General features: G+C 40.6%; 1 protein-coding gene across 3 annotated transcripts in view; it reads left to right on the top strand.

The window, feature by feature from the left end:
* Positions 1 to 20,176, top strand: part of LOC147232897 (plasma membrane calcium-transporting ATPase 1-like) — a 106,811-nt gene that overhangs the window by 38,742 nt on the left and 47,893 nt on the right. For all 3 annotated transcript variants that reach the window (XM_086150040.1, XM_086150041.1, XM_086150038.1), the window contains exon 2: positions 7,256 to 7,652. In XM_086150040.1, coding sequence (XP_086006166.1) covers positions 7,457 to 7,652 — 196 coding nt within the window. In that variant the 5' untranslated portion in view covers positions 7,256 to 7,456. The remainder of the gene's footprint in view (positions 1 to 7,255; positions 7,653 to 20,176) is intronic.

The raw sequence follows: 20,176 nt of genomic DNA, 5'->3' as shown, positions 1-20,176 counted from the left end.
CTGGTTGTGCATCCTCTCCTGACTACCAGCTCTTGAGTTCCAGGCCCCATTCACCCACTGTTTTCTGCGGTCTTTCCTCAGACACGATGCTCACCACCCGCCTCTCCAAACTCCATACGATGGGCCATTTCGGGTTCTTGAGCCAGGCAATTCAAGTTTTGTGCTGGATATGGTCCAACAGGTCCAACGTCTGGTGTCTCCTGTTGCTTTGACTAAGGGACGACACGTGCTCAAGCCGCCCGTGAGAGACTACTTTGTTATCAGGAGTCCCTTCTGGGTGTTCTGGGGGTTGTGCGGGGGGCGCTAACGGGTGTGGTCTCTCATGGGACTGAGGACTGCGGGCTGGTTTAGGTCCTGGGCATTTTGGTGTACAGAAGTTAATTTTTAGTTTTGTGTTTGCGTTAGAGGAATGAAGTTGGAATCTGCCTTCGTCTCAAAATCCTTCCGTCTCACACCACAACCTGACATTTTTTGGCCTTAATCGTTTTTTTTTCAGTAGTATATTGCTTGATAGGCTCAGTCCCTGCAGCAGCAGGTTGATAATAGAAACCGGAAACGCAGCAGCCGGTCTCAAGAAGATACTGCTTTTGTTACTAAACTGGGAAGAGGAAATAACAGAGCTGGAAGAAGCAAACATCGGCCAAACAAATCCAATGTGTTTTAAAAACAGGCAAACGTTTCCTGAAGGCGCCTGATTTGACAAATGTTTTGTGAGCCACCTGCCTAAGTTTTGAACCAAGGCAGTGGTACATCAGTGAACTTGTGCCCATCTCGGTCCATATATTGTGTGGAGAATGTGAGAAAACTTTGTTTGTGTCGTCCTTGTAAATATTGCAGATATTTGAATTGTTTTAGTTGATTATATCCTTATGACTAGGTACTGTTGTACCATATGATTTTAATGTATTTATTTAAATATTGGTATTCGAGAAAAGGCTTTTTTTCTCAGTCAGCCTTTTTTTTAAGTTGACATGCTCGGCTTTTTTTTTTTGTCAAATTCTAATTGCAATATTTATCAGAAGTAGAGGCTGCTTCTGCCTGACAATGTATTTCAGCTGATTTCTGATGGAACTGTTGACCTGTAATGCATCTTCAATTATGCATCTATCAGTATTATATTTCTTAATGTTAGGGTTTGGATATTCGATGATTGATTATGGCTGCAAAATCTGGCCCCCTCTGAACTTTAATTGTTTTTTTCCCCTTACAACAATCAAATGTTCTATTATTGACTGTTGCCCCCTTGTGGTCCTGAGCCTGCCTCCAACTCAAATTTGTGATTGTCAACCCTCATCCAGGTAGACACAAAAGTGACATTTTCTTTCTTAACCTAATACCATGAATGCTTCTTGTAACTAGTGGATGTTTTAAGGCAAAAAAAACAGACATCAATGCAAATAAGTTGAAAAATGCGCTTCTATCATGATCACTGTCTCGCAGGTCTGTCAGATAAACCATCACACATTTATCAGTTTACAGTTCAGTTTGGTCCATTTAGTAATCGACACACTCTCGAACACACACACACACACACACACACACACACAGTTACACACAGCCAAGAGCTAAGTGGCTGCAACATAATTTCATCAAGAGTCAATAACAAACTGATAAAAAAGAACAAAGAACAGATATGCACACTCTCTTTTGCACTCTCTCTCTCTCTCTCTCTCTCTCTCTCTCATGCACACACACACACACACACACACACACACACACACACACAAACACACACACTTTTTGTTAATGCTACATAGATGGAATCTATATATAACCAGAGTTGAGATCCTGACCTCACTTCCTGAGTTTTCTGTAACTCAATTGCATTTGTCACAGATGGTTTCTCTGCTTTCTTTGTGAAAGAGGCTCTGTGCGAGGTTTCCAGTCAATATTCTGACACCTCCTTCATTCAGTCAAGGTTGCATGAGATCCTGTCAAGAGGTTTTTATGTCAGACAAGACTGTGGAGGAGCAGGTGGTTCAGGCAAGCCCATACTGTATTAGACTATTCGTTCTGTGTAACTGTGAAAACAAAGTTAAGGTATATATATATATATATATATATATATATATATATATATATATGTATATGCAGATATAGAGGTCAAAATACACTGAATGATAATAGAGAAATTGTATGATCTGTACTTTTAGTGATTTACTATCACATTATAAAGCCTTTGCTTGAAAGGGAAAGCTCCTGAACACATTAGCTGAGGATAGAGAGCTGTGACTCCCAAGTAGATGCAGGGCTACTGTCTGGATCCTTTTCTTTTGCCATAACCAATCAAATTTTGGTTTAGTTAATGAATTTTGCTCAATTATAGCATATACTTTTACTGCACTGAAAACCCGCCCAAATCATTTAATTTGCTCTGTTGGCATCACACTGAAATCTACAACCTTTTAACTTTTTTGATAAGGATGTCAAACTGGCAGGATTATTTCTAAACAAACCCCGAAAACATTAACTTTTTCCCATTAACATATCAACTAAAATTGAGTGTAACAGAATGGTGTTTCCTCTACATAATCACGACTCCCTGTCTACTTTGGTTCAGGAGTTGTCTCCTGTAGTTAGAATCACTTGTCAAACTGTTAGACAAACAAGTGATTCTGATTTTGTGCTATCTCATAGATTATTTTTCATATGGTTAATATCATAGTCACACTAGTGCCGGATTTATGGAGTTTGAAGTGCTGTCCTCATGGTACTGAGGAGAGCATTTTTGATTGCAATATGTTAATTCCTTTTGTGTCCAACAATAGCTCTGTAATTTCATGTCAGCTCTTCAAGTGATTTATCATTGATCCATTGTCAATTTTAAACATTTTAGAAATTAATTTTCTGAGGGATCTGACATAAAAGCTACCTTTCAGCACTGATTTCAGTCAAACTGTATGTCACATGTCTTAATAGAAAAACAACTAAAACAATGGAGACAAATACTGTAATCTAATGTGCTAACAATATCCTAACTGTCTCATCATGTTGTGCTAGGCTTACTCTTTAAGTCTTGAACTGTGAATCTTACATCTAAAGACTTTGCAAAGATTTCACGAAGACTTGTGGAAAACTACAATTCTATTCTTTTCCCATCATGCCAGGTTACCTTTTTCCAGTTTTGTTGGAGCTCATCTACTGATTGTTGATTCAGTCTTTGAATGACTTGCAAAGACATGCAATCGTATCAAACACGTTTCATATTGTCGTAAACCTCAGGACTAGACAAAGACTGACCTACGACTGCGCCAAGACTGTTGGACTACCAGCTTACACTTAATAACTGGGATGACGGGAGGATGCAGGGACTCCAGTAAGACTCTGCTACAACTCTCAAGATTTCCTTCTGACTTCCAGTCTGTGACTGGAAAATTGATTTGGTGTAAACCTGGCATTGGTCTCTTTAACACGAACCACATACAGCCAGGATGCTGGATAATTTTCTATTATGTTAACAAACAAAGGCCATACCAATGAGATAAATGTAAATGCCTCTGGTCACCGTTCATGCGGATTTTCTTTTTTTCCTGTGAATTCCCTGTCTTTAGGTTCACAATCTGAGTCCTGGGCAGGAATGTGTACTCGAGCGCTGTGATGAATACTGTTAACACGTCTTGTTGCATGTAGAAATGACAGTGGCACGAAAAAGGATGATGTAACTATGATGTGGAATGCATTTCAGTCTTTGTCTGTGGTGCTGTGTGTGTGGTGAATCTATATGAAATACTGACTGTTGTTTAAAAACTCATCGGTTATGACCAGTGACTCAATTGTTGACGAATGTTCTACAAAAAAAAGGCATTTACATTGTCAATAATGAGTCTCAAAAATTACCCTCTAGTCAAGGTCAGAGTGAGGGGTGTGAGTGTGTATTTGAGGGTTTTCTCAGTGTGTGTACTCATTATTCTGCATTAATCACACTTATAAACCCTACAGCCACAGTCTGTTGCACAACATTCAATGTGTGTGTGTGTGTGTGTCATAAAGGTTTTATGTTAGCTATGCTCACCTTTGGACAGAAGTGGGTGTGGTGGTGCAGATAGTGTGATAAATATATAGGTGTCCGAGATAGTATGTTTGTAAAATTCCACCCTGCCTTTGTCAGCGGTGTAGCTTTTTGTCCTGCTGTTTTTATGCAGTAAATCTTTTTTTTTTTTTCCCCCACACATAATAAGCTTGCTTTTCTTGGGGGTTATCCATTGTGGATAAAAAAAGCACTAAATATTTATTTTGATATCTATCAGAATAACGGTTAAGTTATGAATCGTATTACCGGTAGGTTAAGATTTCTGACAGCAACTGAAACTACATGAAAAAGATCACTTGTTTGTATTGTCAAAGTGTGTTGTGTCAAATTTGTTGTAATATAATATGAAATATACCTAGTTAATGTTAATATTTTAATATATCTTGTCTATGTTTTTACTTTGACACTGCTTTCAGATTTTTCATTTGCATTTTCTCATTTTTTATTATTTCATGACACTTTTTATTTCCTATTTGGTTTTTCAATTTTTTGAGGTATTTTATTGTTTATGTTTAGCTAATATTTTTGGTGGTGTTGACAGTGAATCCCAAACTGCTCCTCTGGCGCTGCTAGATGGCACCGAACTGTTCACGGTTTATCCATGATGGATTAAATGAAGAGAAGGCAAGAAGGCAAGGGATCAATAAAGTACAAATTATTAAATTAATTATAAATTTTTATTATAAAACGTGCAAATTTTATGATATACTCCTTGCATTTTACCCTAAATTCAAACAGCCAATCAAGAGAATTTGCTCAAGCTTAAAATGTATCAAGAATGAAATAAATGATTAAATGAATCAATCTTTTTTTCCATTTAGAAAGAACTTATAAAGAGTCGGCTCAAATGTCTAGCCTCAATGCGTCATTGATCAGGTCATGATCAGTCTATTTTTGTGAATGAAAACCATTTTGACGCTAGTATGAGGGTGAGGAACTTTAGAGACCCCTAGTGTCCAAATATCACACTCAGTATTCAGCACAACAACTTCCTTGTTTTCCTCTTGAATATCCTACAATACCTGAATAAAGCTGTCTGACAGAAAGCCATCGATTTAGTGGCTTGATGAGACCAACGGCGTTAGACAATGCGGGTTTAATCACCCAGCAATCTCACCACGGCAACTAAGGCGATTGGCTGCGGAGGCAATGCTTAGTGGAGGTCACAAATATATCTGCAGCACTCCCTAACAGCACCTCTATAACAGGCTGCGAGTGTGTGTCCATGACAGAACATTAAAAAGTGAAAAACAGGACAGCCTTTGATGTGCACTTACATAATCTGTAGCGATGGGTAGGAATGTGCACTCTGGCCGTGCACGCGCACACACAAGCACACTCACACACACACACTGGCCCAGTTGATTTGTCTGTCTCTTGTTGATTGGCTCTCTGTGATGCAGTGGTCTGTGTCCTCCTCAGGACAAAGAACATGTGAATGCCTGTTGGTTTGCATGTTTGTATCACACCTTAACTCAAACCCCTGTTTGTGGCTTCAATGAATGTCTGACAGAATAAGTGCCTCTCAGCTGGAGCTGAATGAAGGCCGGCCAGGGAGCACAATAGGCCCGGTTCGGATATTGGAACATAGAGGGATTCTTATATTGTTGTGATCCAGGCTTGAATTGACTGATTGTTCAGATGCTGATAGTTGGTTTAATAATCACAGCTCTGTTCAGATCACTTCCCCACACTGTCATGTTCCAGGATGCCTGGACTGACATCCCATAAGAAGATTAGGTCTCCTTTTTCCTCACTGGCTCTCCTTACTTCCCCTCCCTCTGTCCTCTGAGTTCCGTTATTCTGTGCCGTGATTTCTGAGCTACAACCAGCGGCAGAAAATTTGACAGGCCTCGTGTTTCCTGTTTTTTAATCGTAAAAATGAGAGATAGCGGCAATAAAAACAAACACAACGGTTATAGGGTGAGCAAATGTAACTTTTTGGATTTGTGGAATATACAAAGCAAGACGACGGAGACAGCAGTGTGTCTGCTAGTGAGCTGCAGACTGAGACGGTGCCAGAACAAGTGTGTTGAAGACACCGTGTGTCTGCGAGGCTGGTGCAGCTTAGAGGATGCCTTTATCTGCTCAGCTGAGGGAGGAGCTCTGTTGGGGAATCATGGCAGAGGCTTTCAAGACTCAAGTTGCCAAGAGGTTGCCGAGCTGCCAAGCTTTTGTATTTTAAAAAACAAGTGACAAATTCCTTCCAGACTCACTTGAGTCGGACTTACCTTTAAGGCTCACTAAACTGTATTGTTAGTGAGCCTAGAAAGCTGACAGCCAGATGCAGTAACGTTTCAAGAAAAAAAATTATGATGAAATTCGCAGTCAAAATGTAACCTAAAGTTGTCTTCAAAAAGGGACGTAACCCATCGCGTCATATTCCACATATTAGGCAACATATTTCAATGTGTGTGTGTGTGTGTGTGTGTGTGTGTGTGTGTGTGTGTACTGTATGTGTATATATATATATATATGTGTGTGTGTGTGTGTGTGTGTGTGTGTGTGTATATATATATATAGCTAAACAGCTTCCATCCAGATATTTAAAAAAGATTCAAAGAAAAAATCATGTTTATGTTGTTAAAGAAATGGCGCTTTGCATTTTCTATCCTTGTATTTCTTTTTTTTTAATTTATTTTTTATTGGTTTATTTTAATTCATACAGTTCGAATTTAAAAAAATTCTGTCAAAACATGTTAAAGAACATTCAAGGGGCTTGGTGACAGTTTCAAGTAAACGTGAAACTTCCGCAAACAAAATGAATTAGGATGTCGAGATGCGAGGCGATTGTCGAAGTGCTGTTACAAGATTAGACGGACAATGTCAACTATTTCTTACCGTTTTTTTAATGTATTTTCCCAGCTTGAACTGAACAGATTGAAATGTGTGGACAGAGTAATTTCCTGGTAATATATAGCTTGTTGTCAAGGATGATTTATGATGATGATTTATCCGAGATATTTACAGTAACAACCTCCATGTGTCTCAGAGGAGCAGGCTGAACTGATAATCAGTTTAAACCATAATAACCTTGGTGGTTCAGGGGACTCTGTAATTCTCCGGGATTGAAAAACTCCTTTAATTGTCCCAATTACTCTGTGCTATTAATTAGTAAAAACTGAGCGTCCTGTTGATGAGTCTGCTTCTCATGAGGTCTGTCTGCGCCGACTGCCTTGAGATGGCTTTTCTATAATAACATCTCTGTTTTTTCTTTCTTTGCAGCCGGAAACCAGGAGAACATGTTCACCCCCTCATTCCCTTGGTAACTGAGAGCAGCATGCCCATCCAGGACAGGAGTTAACCTCAGAAAGTTTCCTCCTGTGACGACTGCGTGACCCTCAATCCCTGTGAGCAGACATTGGCATCCCTTTATCGAAGGCTCTCAGAACGACAAAACCACTGCTGTGACGAACGAAGACCACCATGGCCAACAACACAGCAGACCACCCTCCGGGGAACTCGGTTGCCGATGGCAACCACGATGGGGACTTCGGGGTGACCATGATGGATCTTAGAGGCCTGATGGAGCTGCGGAGCGGCGAGGCCGTCAACAAAATACGGGACTCGTACGGCGATGTGCATAGCATTTGCCGCCGCTTGAAAACATCACCTATAGAAGGTAAGATGCATCCAAAACGCCATGGATGTTGATCAAACTAAATCAATATCAAACCTTGCCAAAGGCTAAATTGGTGGTGGTGATGATGGATTTCCCAACTATCTTTACTCTTACGCACAAGCTTGAGGCGACTGCTGCCTCAAAATCCATTATCACTCTGCTCATGAATACGCCCCGATGGAGGCTTTTATAGCAAGTGATGAGAATGAGGAAAATACAGAATGTAAAGTTCTGGAAGAGGGAGTGGAGTCTGAACTTTGTGCCCATCCCAACAGAACAACTGCATATTTTTGCATCACAGTGGTGGCTGCAAACAAACTCAACGACGTCTGTTCCGTCGCCTGGTATTCAGGAAAATTTGTTAAATGTTGTATCTGCAACGGGAACCTGCGACATGTCAGTACAAATCCAGCCAGTAGGCCAACAGCGTAGTAACCTCTTTGTGACCTGCTTATTACTCCCAGCTTTCGGTTTGATATTAATCAATATTAACTCTGATTACTGGGAACATCAGTCGGGGTGCAGATGACTTGAATCTCATTCGGTCTAATCATCGTCAAGATTGGTGCACGTTAACGTCCAGATCTGTAGCGCCCCCCCAGCAGATCTAATTTCAATGCCTCACTGTCACTTCGAGGTATTTATCAGCTACAAATCGGTTTGCCAATTTATAATCAATCCAATCACAGTTTTGGTTTAGATGACAGCAGATAGAAATAACAGGGTGGCAGGCTGTAAAGCTTTTAAACTTTTAGAGGGTTGTCTCAAATGTCCGTCGCGGACAAACCAGACAGTCTTGTGTATGAGGATGGAAAATGATAGTTTCTATACAATGACAGCTCTGCTGCTGCTGAAATCACCGTGAAGCGGACCGGAACCGGGCTCCGCCTCCTGCACTGCAGTCCAGTCACATCAACGGTTCAGCTCCCGGCGCAGCTGCTCTGCTCGAAAAGGCCGGGGATTTATTACTTAATGATCGCTGCGCAGTTATCTTTCTGTGCAAATGTGGTGTTTTACAGAACGGACGATTCTTACAGGGAAGCATCGACATGGAGGACTCTATTCGCAGTGTATTAGGAAACATGCCAGTGCCGGTTAATGCATAATGACATAATAATCATGATATGTTTCTACTTATTTTATATTCCATTACCTGCTTGGAACACAAATCAGCCTGACCCAGACATGCAACATTTTTAAATTATGAGCGTATTTCCCGACCTGTATTTTGAGGAAATCAAAATACGATTGTTTTGTCATTTTTGTAACCAGTCAGTTCTAATTTCTTGGAAAGTTTTGGGTAATTTCAAGACAAAATCTTTGGGAGTATGATTTTCCAGATAATTTCTTGTTCATTAAGGCTTGCAGATGTTTGGAGACATTCTATTTTTCAATTCACTACTTGCTCCAGTACATACCGATGATTTAATGCTCAACCAATATTTAGCGTTACTGAATTAGCAAAATATTCCGAACCAAATACTTAGACTTTTGCCAGAAAATTATCCATTTCCGGTGTGTGTTAAATAGTGCAGCTGGGAACTACATTATTTGATGAAGAAAAAAAAAAACACCGTAATCACTGTCACAGCTGGACAATATTTAATTAAATTGATGTTTTACAGGTCAAACTTTGTAAATATTTATACAGGGTGTAGCTTGTAATTCCAGCTACATTTGCTAAATAAGTAAATAAATCAGTTGATAGGATTATAAACTTTGAGGAGGACAAAGCGCTGTGTTTATAAGCTTCATGAATGTCACACATATTTCACTGGAAATGCTGCCCTCAGTCCATACACGTTCATAGATCAGGAGATGACATTTCATGTGTCGAGCCTGTCTGAGAAGAGCTTGACACACTCCTTATTTTTATGTTGAAAGGTGATCTGTTCAGATTTCATCCAGAGTTTTATGTGATGCCAGAAAATGGCCGACATGCTGCTGTTTGTTATTTCTTCCTCCCTCGATCATCCTTTGATCCCTCTGTCTGTCAGCGTGCGTGCGTGCGTGCGTCAGTGTGTTCTCAGCCATCGGTCCATTCCAGGATTGAAATTAGTTCCAGCCCGTTCCCCTAATGGCTCCATAGATCATTGCACTGTTCCATTTAGTAATCAGAGGACAGCTGTAGTCGCATCCTCCACGCAAGAAATTACTCACCCTAATGAAGAAAGTGTGATTATATTTTCACTGCAGCAAAAGGGGGGGGGGGGGGGGCACAATTCGGGGCAAACACGGGTGCATGATAGGGGGTCAGACGCACATTGAAACATAATGACGGAGTGTTACAGTTTAACTGCGGTGAAAATATTCCGGTCCGAGTCCGGCTTTCGAGACATAGCGCAGGAGGGGACGTTCTGCGGTCGGCAGGTTCTACGGTTATTTTGAGTCTGTAAATGGGTTTAGATTAAGACTCTGCCGTCTGCTGCTCTTATGACAGATAAATCTACGCTACACTGTGGGTATAGCAAAACCAATGAATCCTACAGTTCCCATAATTCAATCAGACTGTGTCTATATAGAGAGAGAGAGATTTTAAATTAAATGAAAAAAGCTCCCCAGTATTTTGAGGAAACCCACTGGATAGATTTTTTATAGTGGACAGCAGGCGGCGATGTCTCTGATTTAAGATAAGAATGGCTTTTTAAATTTAGACCAAGAAGCTGGAGGATTTCAGGTACTTGGGGTCAACAGTCTAGAGCAACGGAGAGTGTGGAAAAGAGATGAAGAGACGGGTCCAAACAGGTTGGAATGGGTGGAGAAAAGTGTCAGGAGTATTATGTGATAGAGGACTATCGGCCAGAATAAAAGAAAAGGTGTACAAGACAGTGGTGAGACCAGCGATGCTGTATGGCCTAGAAACTGTTAAAATGACAAAAAGGTAGGAGGCAGAGCTAGAGGTCGCAGAGATGAAGACGTTGAGGTTCTCTTTGGGAGTGACCAGGATGGATAGGATCAGGAATGAGTCTATCAGAGGAACAGCATGTTAGATGTTTTGGAGAGAAGGTCAGAGAAGCCAGACTGAGATGGTTCGGTCATATGCAAAGGAGGGATAGAGAATATATTGGTAGACGGATGCTGTAATTGGAGCTGCCAGGCAAGAGGTCTCGAGGAAGACCAAAGAGAAGATTTATGGACGTAGTGAGAGAGGATATGAAGGTTGTTGGTGTGAGAGAGGAGGATACAAAGAATAGGGTTAGATGGAGAAAGTTGATTCGCTGTGGCGACCCGTGAAGGGAAAAGCCGAAAAAAGAAGAAATTTGTGACCCCGCCTTTCGACTAATTAATGTTTTAATTTACGTGTCTCAGTTCACCCCACTTCGCTACTTCTTTCTACATACATTGAGCTTTCACACCGGACATGCTTTGGCAGCCTCATTACTGTGAGTCCAACCAAAGATAGTACTTGTACATTTTCGGAGCGATGACCAGAAGTACTCTGCCTCTCATCCAATGACAGCCAGGATCGGCTCCAGCATCCCCGGGACCCAATGTGCAGGATAAGTGGTAGATAATGAGTGAATAAATGACCAGACATGTATGATATGCAAAAAGGACATTTAACCTCCAACCAGATCAAGATCAAAACCATCTCATATCCTAAAGAAGATGACTAGAGACCTTACAGTAGAGCAAACATGCGCGTCATTCCATTCGTATGATTTTTCTCTTTTGTTTGTGTTGTGTTTCTATGTGATTGTGTGCTTCACCCCGCAGCTATTGTGTGATACGTCACCTCAAGGGTGGACCATAAGTGTCAGTTCATCTTGTCCTAATATGGTAACCCCTGGTTACATAAGGTTGGGACAGTGACGGTCAGAGAGCCAAATTTAGGGCTTCTCAATGGGCGTCAACAAAGCCTTAAGTGTCGTCACACCGCCAGCCACTTCATTTACCATCTGCTTTTTTCCCTCTTTATTGGTAAACATCGCAATCACTCTACCGATATACATTTCAACAGCAATGATCATTTCAGAATCTTACAATCTAGTATCAAAATTCCTGAAATGATAAAAAAATAAATAAAAAAAATACTGGCTTTGTTTGTGCCTTCTACAATCATTTTTTTTCTTTAATTTTCCCATGTGCTCATACACTTGCAAAAATAGATGTTACAGTAGAATACAAAGATAAGTAAATGTATGAAGTAATTATTAACCTTTGTGATTTGCACTTGATAAACACAAGGGGAATGAAATGCACTGCTGCTGGTTATTAGAATTATTATTCTATCAACACTTAAGAATGTATAGAGGGAGCAGGAGCTCGGTGCTTGTAAAATGCTTACACTGGATTGATGATCAGCACCAGCATGGTACATAATGATATTCTAACCAGCTGTAAGTTATAATTTCAGAGTTTTTGCATATCAGGATCATGCTTTTTTTCAACTGTCTTGTTGTCAAATCATCCGTTAACCTGATGCTTAATCTGTTTTTTTTATGACTAAACTGAGAGTACTTGTGCTTTAAAAGAATAGAAGAAAAAAAATCAAGTGAAAACCCTATCTAACATGCAGTATCCAGCTGACTGTTGGACAGAAGAGTGGAGAAGAGTCACACACTTCACACATTTATGTCAGCATGTGAAGCATGTTCATCAGCTAATCGTGATAGTTAGCTGATGGTGGACTGCTTTCACTTTTCGATGTTAAAAACTTGTCGGACCCTGACTCAATTGTGATCATCTTTAAGCCTGAACACACACTCATCAGACCGCCATCACACACATTGCAGCTGTGGTTCTGTCCCGCTGGGTCATTTGTATTGATAAATCTGTGTGCCGCCTCTCCAGAGTTCATTGATGCTCTTCTCATCAATGCACAAAATCTCTGTGTATTTTATCTTTCGATCATGTAGGCAGTGAAGCCGACACAAATCGCGCACTTACAAGTTAACTTAATTTGTGTGACCTTGAGCTCCATAAAGAGACACAGGAGGATCTAAAAATAAACAACTTGGAAAATGCTCATGAATAGCAGCATGTTCTGTCACTGTTCTGATAAAAAAGATCCCAGGACGTCATTTTCTTTTTGTGCCCCTGAGATCTCTTTTATTTAGTCAGGTGAAAGAAGTTTTACTGCGAGGTAAAAATAGAAAATGAGAATTATGAAGAAAGTCACTGTCAGGTAGATCTTTAGGTACTTGAGAATCCATACTGCCCTTTAAAGATTTCTCCACCATTGTGGCGGTAGCAAAGACATGTCTCCATGGTGTATCATCAGGTTGAAAAACCCATTTAGGAACATAAACTTCCTCACATAGCCTTTTCTTCAGGAAGTTGGCTTATACGCTTTTCCCACCTCTCTCATATCCTCCAACCTAATTTGTATTATTCACCACCTGCCCTTCCTTACTTCCTTTACACTGAACCAAACAACGCCAAGTCAACTTTACCCCGGTGTGAGCCGTTAGACAATACAAAGGTCACATGTCATGCCATGTCACGCCCCGTTGTTTCAACCACCAACCTCACTGCAAAACAGATGGTTGGTGTCAGTTTGTCTCTATGAATGTGGTATCAAAAGACGCGGCTCTATATCCCCTGCCTTTAACAGGCTGTGGAAATGTTTAGACCATTGAAACCGGCGGTGGACTGACTGTTTTCAAATCTTCACCTGGGTATATACACTGCAGGCCTAGAACCATAAATTTGTTTTTAAGAGGGAAACACACTGGATGTACTGCACAATGTTTGAGCTTCATCACATGACTCTCCAATTAATCAGTTCACTACCAGCTGCAGCAGGCTGACCGCACAGGACTCATCTCCACCGACCCTGGTAATCTGTGATTCGGATTCGTTGATCATGCATCTTGGAGAGCAGGATATAGAGACGGCTGTCAAACCCCCCCCCCATCCCGTACCCAAAGGAATCAATTGTCTCTGCGTGTCACATGTCACACCGTCAGGCAGAGGCAGCACTCGAGTTAAGCAGGACAAAGGAGCAGCCAGCAATGTCAGATCCCAACTTGGCCACCAGCTTTGTTTCCGCTGGCATGGAAGTGATCTTACAAGCCATTCTTTGTACCCGCCCACTCTTTCATGACAACAGTTATACTTTGCCAATAGTGTCAGTCGGAACCAAATAGCCCCATCCCCTGGAGATAAACACTACCACTGCAAAAGTACATGTGAAACATGGGTTCTACATTTAGTTAAATACACATAGTAAAATACACCAATGATGATTTGGAGGATGATATTCAGTTAACAATGAGTCAAAAGTACAAAAGAGAAAACTATGTCATGTAATATTTTCTCACATTATGTAGAGAAATAATACAAGAAAAGCTGCCTTGAAGGGGTTTATAGCTTTATAGCCTCTCTAGTTTATCTGTGGCTGCTTGGTTGGTGCCTTAATATCCTTCCTCTGTGGGTTTTGTGATGAGGCAGTGTGTTTCCACACACTGCCAAGTGTGTTGCGACACCACTGTATCATTCGCAGCTCTATAACCATTTTAAATCTTTCAGGCAGCCTTTACACATGTTTAGAACCAAAGCGATGATGAAAAATGAACTTATCAAAATAATTTCTACACAAAGATTTTAAAACATGAGCTTGTGTGTTTGTAAATATTTGAAAGAAATTGAATTCTTCTAATTCTTACGCAACCAAACTCAAAAAAAGAAAAAAAAAATCGCATACAAACAACCACACACACGCGCACATATTTCAATGTCAGTTGGCTTTTGTGGTATCAAGTAAATGCTTGACATCCTGACATCGACCTCACAAGTTACATATTACCTAATATCAACATCTATACAAGGTTTGTGTTCAACTGGAAATGAGACAAAGGAGATAATGATTTTAAACATGTCAGGGTTTAAATAGTGGCTCAATTTTTTGTTGCTACTGTGAGGCACCAATATCGTATGACATCATCACAGATGGACCGCCCCCAAAAATCACTAAATGCTGTTTACCAAATTAGAGTATTTCATGCCTTGAGCAGCTCCTGGCCACTCCTTGTACTTAACTCACCCTTCCTGAGACAACTGGCTGTGATTGGCTGTTTTTTGTAGAAGATTCGTCGAGTTGCAATGCGACTTAGACATAGTTCTTTAACCACATTGTGGGCCATACATTGCCTACCATCATTATGTCATTAACCTGAATGCACCATCTTCACCACAGTGTAATCGGTGTGTGTGTGTGTGTGTGTGTGTGTGTGTGTGTGTGTGTGTGTGTGTGTGTGTGTGTGTGTGTGTGTGTGTGTGTGTGTGTGTGTGTGTGTGTGTGTGTGTGTGTGTGTGTGTTCGTGATGGTTCAGATGTTTTTTGGCCTTCTGGTTCATTGGCCCTCTGAGGCTTTGCCGTGTGAGAAGTCATCAACCAATCTGAAATCCAGCTTGAGCTGCATGACCCCAGTCTCATCAACCACAAAACACACACACACACGCACACAAGTGGGAACACATCAGCCTGTGGTCATCCATGTCTCTGCCAGTTCAAGCAGAATGCTCCTCTAAGCGATCATCAACAAGAAAAACGCTGTGACATGACACGGCCATCTTTTTTTTTCTTTCTAACAGGTTTTCACCTCAATCTCTGTAAACCAGATGATTGCTTGTCATCAAACAACTCATTTAAATCTGATATATGTGGAGGTTTAAGGCTTTGTGCGATCTAAGAAAAAGGGTATTTTCCATGAGCCTCATTAAGTTTATACATCGAACCCTTAGGTGTGTCTCAATTAAACCTTATTTGCATCTGGAATACTAAAGATGATAAAATTGTCCCCTTCCCCCATGAGGGCTGCTAAAATTGTTTTTTTTTTTAGGATTCAGATCACGATATTTAAATATGCCGCATTTCTTTCTATTCATTACAAAACAAAGAAATAGTGGTTTCATTAAATTTTCATAATTAGTAATGAAATGGGATCAGAATTAGACATCAGCTTTTGGTATGGCAGTATGTGCACAGGTGGGAGTCCTCATTGAAAGCTAATCAACTTTCTCTCACAACACGCTGATGGTAAATTGTTTCAGTAAAGACTTGACACTCCCGTCAATTATGAAAAATGCATAAATCCGTTGGTGTAAAATGACTTGTCTTCATCTGATTAATTAGCCTCCTTGATGTGGTTTCTGTTTCCCCATGTTTTACATTTTCCCATTATTAATAAATAAATAAAAATACGGTCACAAATTGGCATTTTAGATGGTCCTGACCGAGCTATTTCAGCATTAAATGCTGCTAATTGATGAAAATGACATAAATCTACTGGTCTTTTTTAACATTTAAAAATCCTTTAAATATTGATCAATGTGAAGCTGCCTAACATTCATTATTGGCAAAATGTATAGGCGTTTGGAAAAATGTTACATATGAGTTTGTCCTGATATTGAGGGGAAAAAAGTTTAGAACTCTCCAAAAGCATCATGATGTAGTGTTCACATGGTTCTGAAAGGCCTGGGGGGGGGGGGGGGTTAATTAGATGCCCCCCTTACATTTTATAATATTTATTTATCATGCAGGGAAACGATATGTCCTTTTCAATTTGTGGAAGAAAATATATTTGAGGATTTTGCAAAGAACTGCAGAACTGCTGGATTGTGATGCTAATCCGTGCGCTAACTGCAGCTTTGCTTTGACACCTCGGTGTGTAAACACCTGGCCCTGACTGCAAATACCAAGCTGTGTGAGCTCTATGTCACCGCATACCGCCGCTTCCTTTCACCCTGTTTATAATCATACATTATTAAGTTGAGGGAATGTCGGTTTCCCCAAAAAGACAGAAGAAAAAAAATAAATAGGTGTTGCGTCACCTATGTGTGCGCGTGTGTGTGTGTGTGTGGGGGGGGGGGGGGGGTGGGTGCGTGCGTTCACGCATACACATGTAATTTCTGGTGCTTTGCAGGCGACTGGGCCGCAGAGGAAGGGAGATAGCAGATAATAATAAAGGTGGAAAGGTGGTGTAGGATCTAAGGAGATGGCTTCTGGAGGTATTTCCATGGCAACAGAGGAGCAGGGTCACATGTAACGCACACTATTTAAAGGCTAGTCATCCTTATTATAGTTACGTCTTTTGTTTGAATTCAGCAACTTTTACCCTGTTTATATTTGGAATCAATACCTAAGAAGATAATGTCGTTAAATGATTTAATCATGAGGTTTTTCAAATTTTTCTTGACCCAATATTCAATTTGTGTTAGGCATACATGCAACAGTTTTTAGTTTATTGGTTTCAGATTGTTTTACTCATTACTGCATGGAGCTCCCAGTGCAGGGCTGGCGGGTGAAATATGAAGACTTAAGATGATCAGCAAATTGTCTCCATGACTTAAGAAACTGAAAACGCTGTATAGGAGATATATAGGAGAAAAAAAAAGGAAAGACGGGATTTTCTAAATTGACAGGTTATATCAAATCAAAGATTGCTTTATACTGTTGGTTGTATGAGAATTACTACTTTACCTGCTTCATTCTAGATGGATGATCTTTAATAAAGTTGGACTGTCTTTGAGATAGAAAAGAAAAATATCAAAATTGATACTTTATAACTCTGGAATAAAGGGCTTTATTGCTTCTCAAAGTTTCTCTGTGCTGACACATCCATTTCGTGCTCCTGGATTTGATTACAACATGGCTAACAGGCAGTTGTGTTTTTGATTTGACAATCACAGCAACAGATGCACCAGAAATATGAAAGTACAAACTGCTGTATGAACAACAGAGACGGTACATGGAGGGGAGTTAAACATGGTTTATGGAACGCCATATTGTAACAGGACTTCACAGGAGCCCACATACAATACTCATTATGATATATTTTCAGTTTTATCGCTATGATATGAGGCAGCAGAGTGGGAGAGTTTTTGCTCTTCCCTTAGGATCATTGCAGGTTGCCATGCTCACAATTGCTGCATTTAGAACACAGATTTCAACCAAAAAGCAGACTCTCAGGCTACTTAAGCCTGCATAGTATTTCAATCTAAAAAACACAACTCTTGCATTCATTGGAGGCAGTAAAGCAGGAATGAAAAGAGATAAGGCATCCCCCAGACTTTGTATAAATCAGCTCTTTGTGCCAAACAGAATCCTCTTGCTTGCGCTTGCATAGCTCACACAATACAAATGATAAGTGCAACTGATAATTATGACTGAAAATTCAGAACAAAAAGGCACAACAATCTTGATTTGAGTTATGTGAGTAAAATTGAACAATGGAATATTGACAGCAAAAAACTTCCAATCAAAACCATGAACTGAAATAAACTGTCTTTCCTTCCAGGTCAGTGTTTCCGACGTCACTATTAGTGGAGAAAAAATTCAGAACATCTTTATCCCCTCTGGCAGTGGTGCCGGAGCCTTGGGGCTCAAAAGGCCTCTGGAACAGACAAAACATGTCTGCTTAAGAATCCGTTATGAAATATAGAACTTCATAATGGATTAATATGCCTAAAATATGTTTGGGGATAACAAAGAGCCCTTGACGGTTATCAACAGGAGCCTGTTTGAAAAACATTTGCAGGCAATGACTGCAACGTCTCAATCCATGTGGCACAGGTTGGTGAAGCGGGGAAGGGGTGGGCTTGGTGACAGCTGCAGGACTCTTCTCTGGGAAGTATGAAGTTTCATCTTGTCGCCCGCAGCTCTTCCTTGTCGCGGCTCCTTCTCGTTCCATCGCTCCCCGCAACGGCACCAACAGATCCCCCGTTGGGGAATGAAAGATGAAATAGACTGTCTTGTTTTGTCGAGAGACTTTCAAGATTGATGGCTGTCTATGCTGAACTCTCTTGCAAACACATTGCCGTTCCCTTTTCGGCCTCACAATAAAAGGCTTTTCTGTTGGTCAGTTGGGAGTGGAAAGCTTTTAAGGTAAACTAAGGCAAACTAAATTAAGCCAATGCGCCCTCTCCCTTCCCCCAACACATATGTGACCTCAACACTGATAAAACCTCCACAATGTTACGTTAGCATTAGCTCCAGTGGGTTGGGGTGCTGTAATTATGTTTGTTATCACTGAATTAAGATCAGCTTTTATTCCATGTTCTGAGTTTTCCTGCAGTTTTACACTTCATTCTATTTTGGTTCATTCTTTTATGGCCTTCTGTGGTTTGAACAGTTCAGTATTTCCTGCTTATTTGTATTCCGGTTGTCCAGCTGTTTTTTCAGTTACAAAGCCTATGAAACGGAAACCAAGCTTTTTAATTCAAGGCAGAGAAGAAACACAAAAAGACCTGGCAAGGAAATAATTGATTGTTTACAGGGTGCATTTTTTTGCTGTTGAATCAAATGAAAATTCTTTCCAGTCTCTTCTGGTTACTTGTGGCATTTTTCTTCTGATCAATCAATTATTCAGATGTATTAGTGGTCCTTGTAAATGCGGCAGTAATGCTGTCTCCATTTGTGCTACAAAGTGATTTCAGACATTTATTTCAGAGTCGGTGCGGAACTCCTGCTCGAGTCGCAACATTTTCAACTTGTGTTAGAGACACGTTTGCATTGTATCTGTGCGTGTCAGTTCTGGGACAGCGCTGAATAAATTAAGGGTTGCAGTTGGATGAGAGAAAAGATGGAGGAAAATGAGAAGTCAGAGAAGAAAAAAGGATAACCAAGCTTTCTAGTGGACATCAAAAACACGAGACCAGGGGCCTGAAACCTCCCACTGTAGTTTATTCTTCATGGGAGAAGGTATTCGAAAGCGAAAATTGTATGCTGATAAAGACGTGAATAGAAAGCAACGTCTTTCCTTTTTGGATAAATTAATTCCTTTTCTGGTGAAAGCTGAAATTCACGAACATCTGTGACAGACGATGCTGTTTCTGGAACATCGTTTCAGAGCTTTAATCTGCACCTCCGCAGGGACATTGATTAACGAGAGCCGATGCCAGAAACAAGATGAAACCCAGCATCACAATCATAACGCAAGGAGAGGAAAAAAAAAAAAGTTTGGATCAATCGAACAGGCCGTTAAGTCTCTCTGTGATCCCGTGTTTCCTTATCTTAATGCGACATGAGCTTTAAGTAACAGTCACTGTCTTCAAAGTGTGATGAAAGGGGTTGCTACGACAATTTATTTTATTATTTTATTTTAAAATGCTTTGTGCGACGACGTCAGGAAGTTGTCCGTTTAGAGTATATAATAAGAGTCATGATGCGTTTCACATAAATGTGAAAAAGTGTAAAACCAAGGTCTCGTCTTTTAAATCAGACCACACAGATGAACGATGACCGCAGAGGTCGGCATCTAGACCTCTACAGTCTAAACGGCAAGAGACAAGAGATGAACAGCCTTGCACATGAGTAGTCAGATTTTGATGTCAGTACTGCGTTGAAGCAGAAGCCGATGACCGGAAGCGGCGATCGGAGCGATCCGGGTCTTTCCCCTTGGATTGTTAACAACCTCGTTCCCGCGATTCGAACGAACTGACGAAACTGCGAGAAGAATGTCAGGAGCGAGGGATCAGAGGAGCTTGGAAACCGGTGGAAAAATTTGCATCAGGACTTCCATTTTCATGCACATTGGATGATTGATTAAAACAAAACCGACCAGTGGTGCAAGTAACTAG

The sequence above is a fragment of the Fistularia commersonii genome, chromosome 7 (assembly GCF_037954325.1).
Source record: "Fistularia commersonii isolate RoL2024-O1a breed Wild chromosome 7, RoL_Fcom_v1.0, whole genome shotgun sequence".
NCBI lineage: Eukaryota > Metazoa > Chordata > Actinopteri > Syngnathiformes > Fistulariidae > Fistularia > Fistularia commersonii.
Note: the sequence above shows the minus strand (reverse complement) of the source record. Positions and strands in the feature narration are given on the sequence as shown.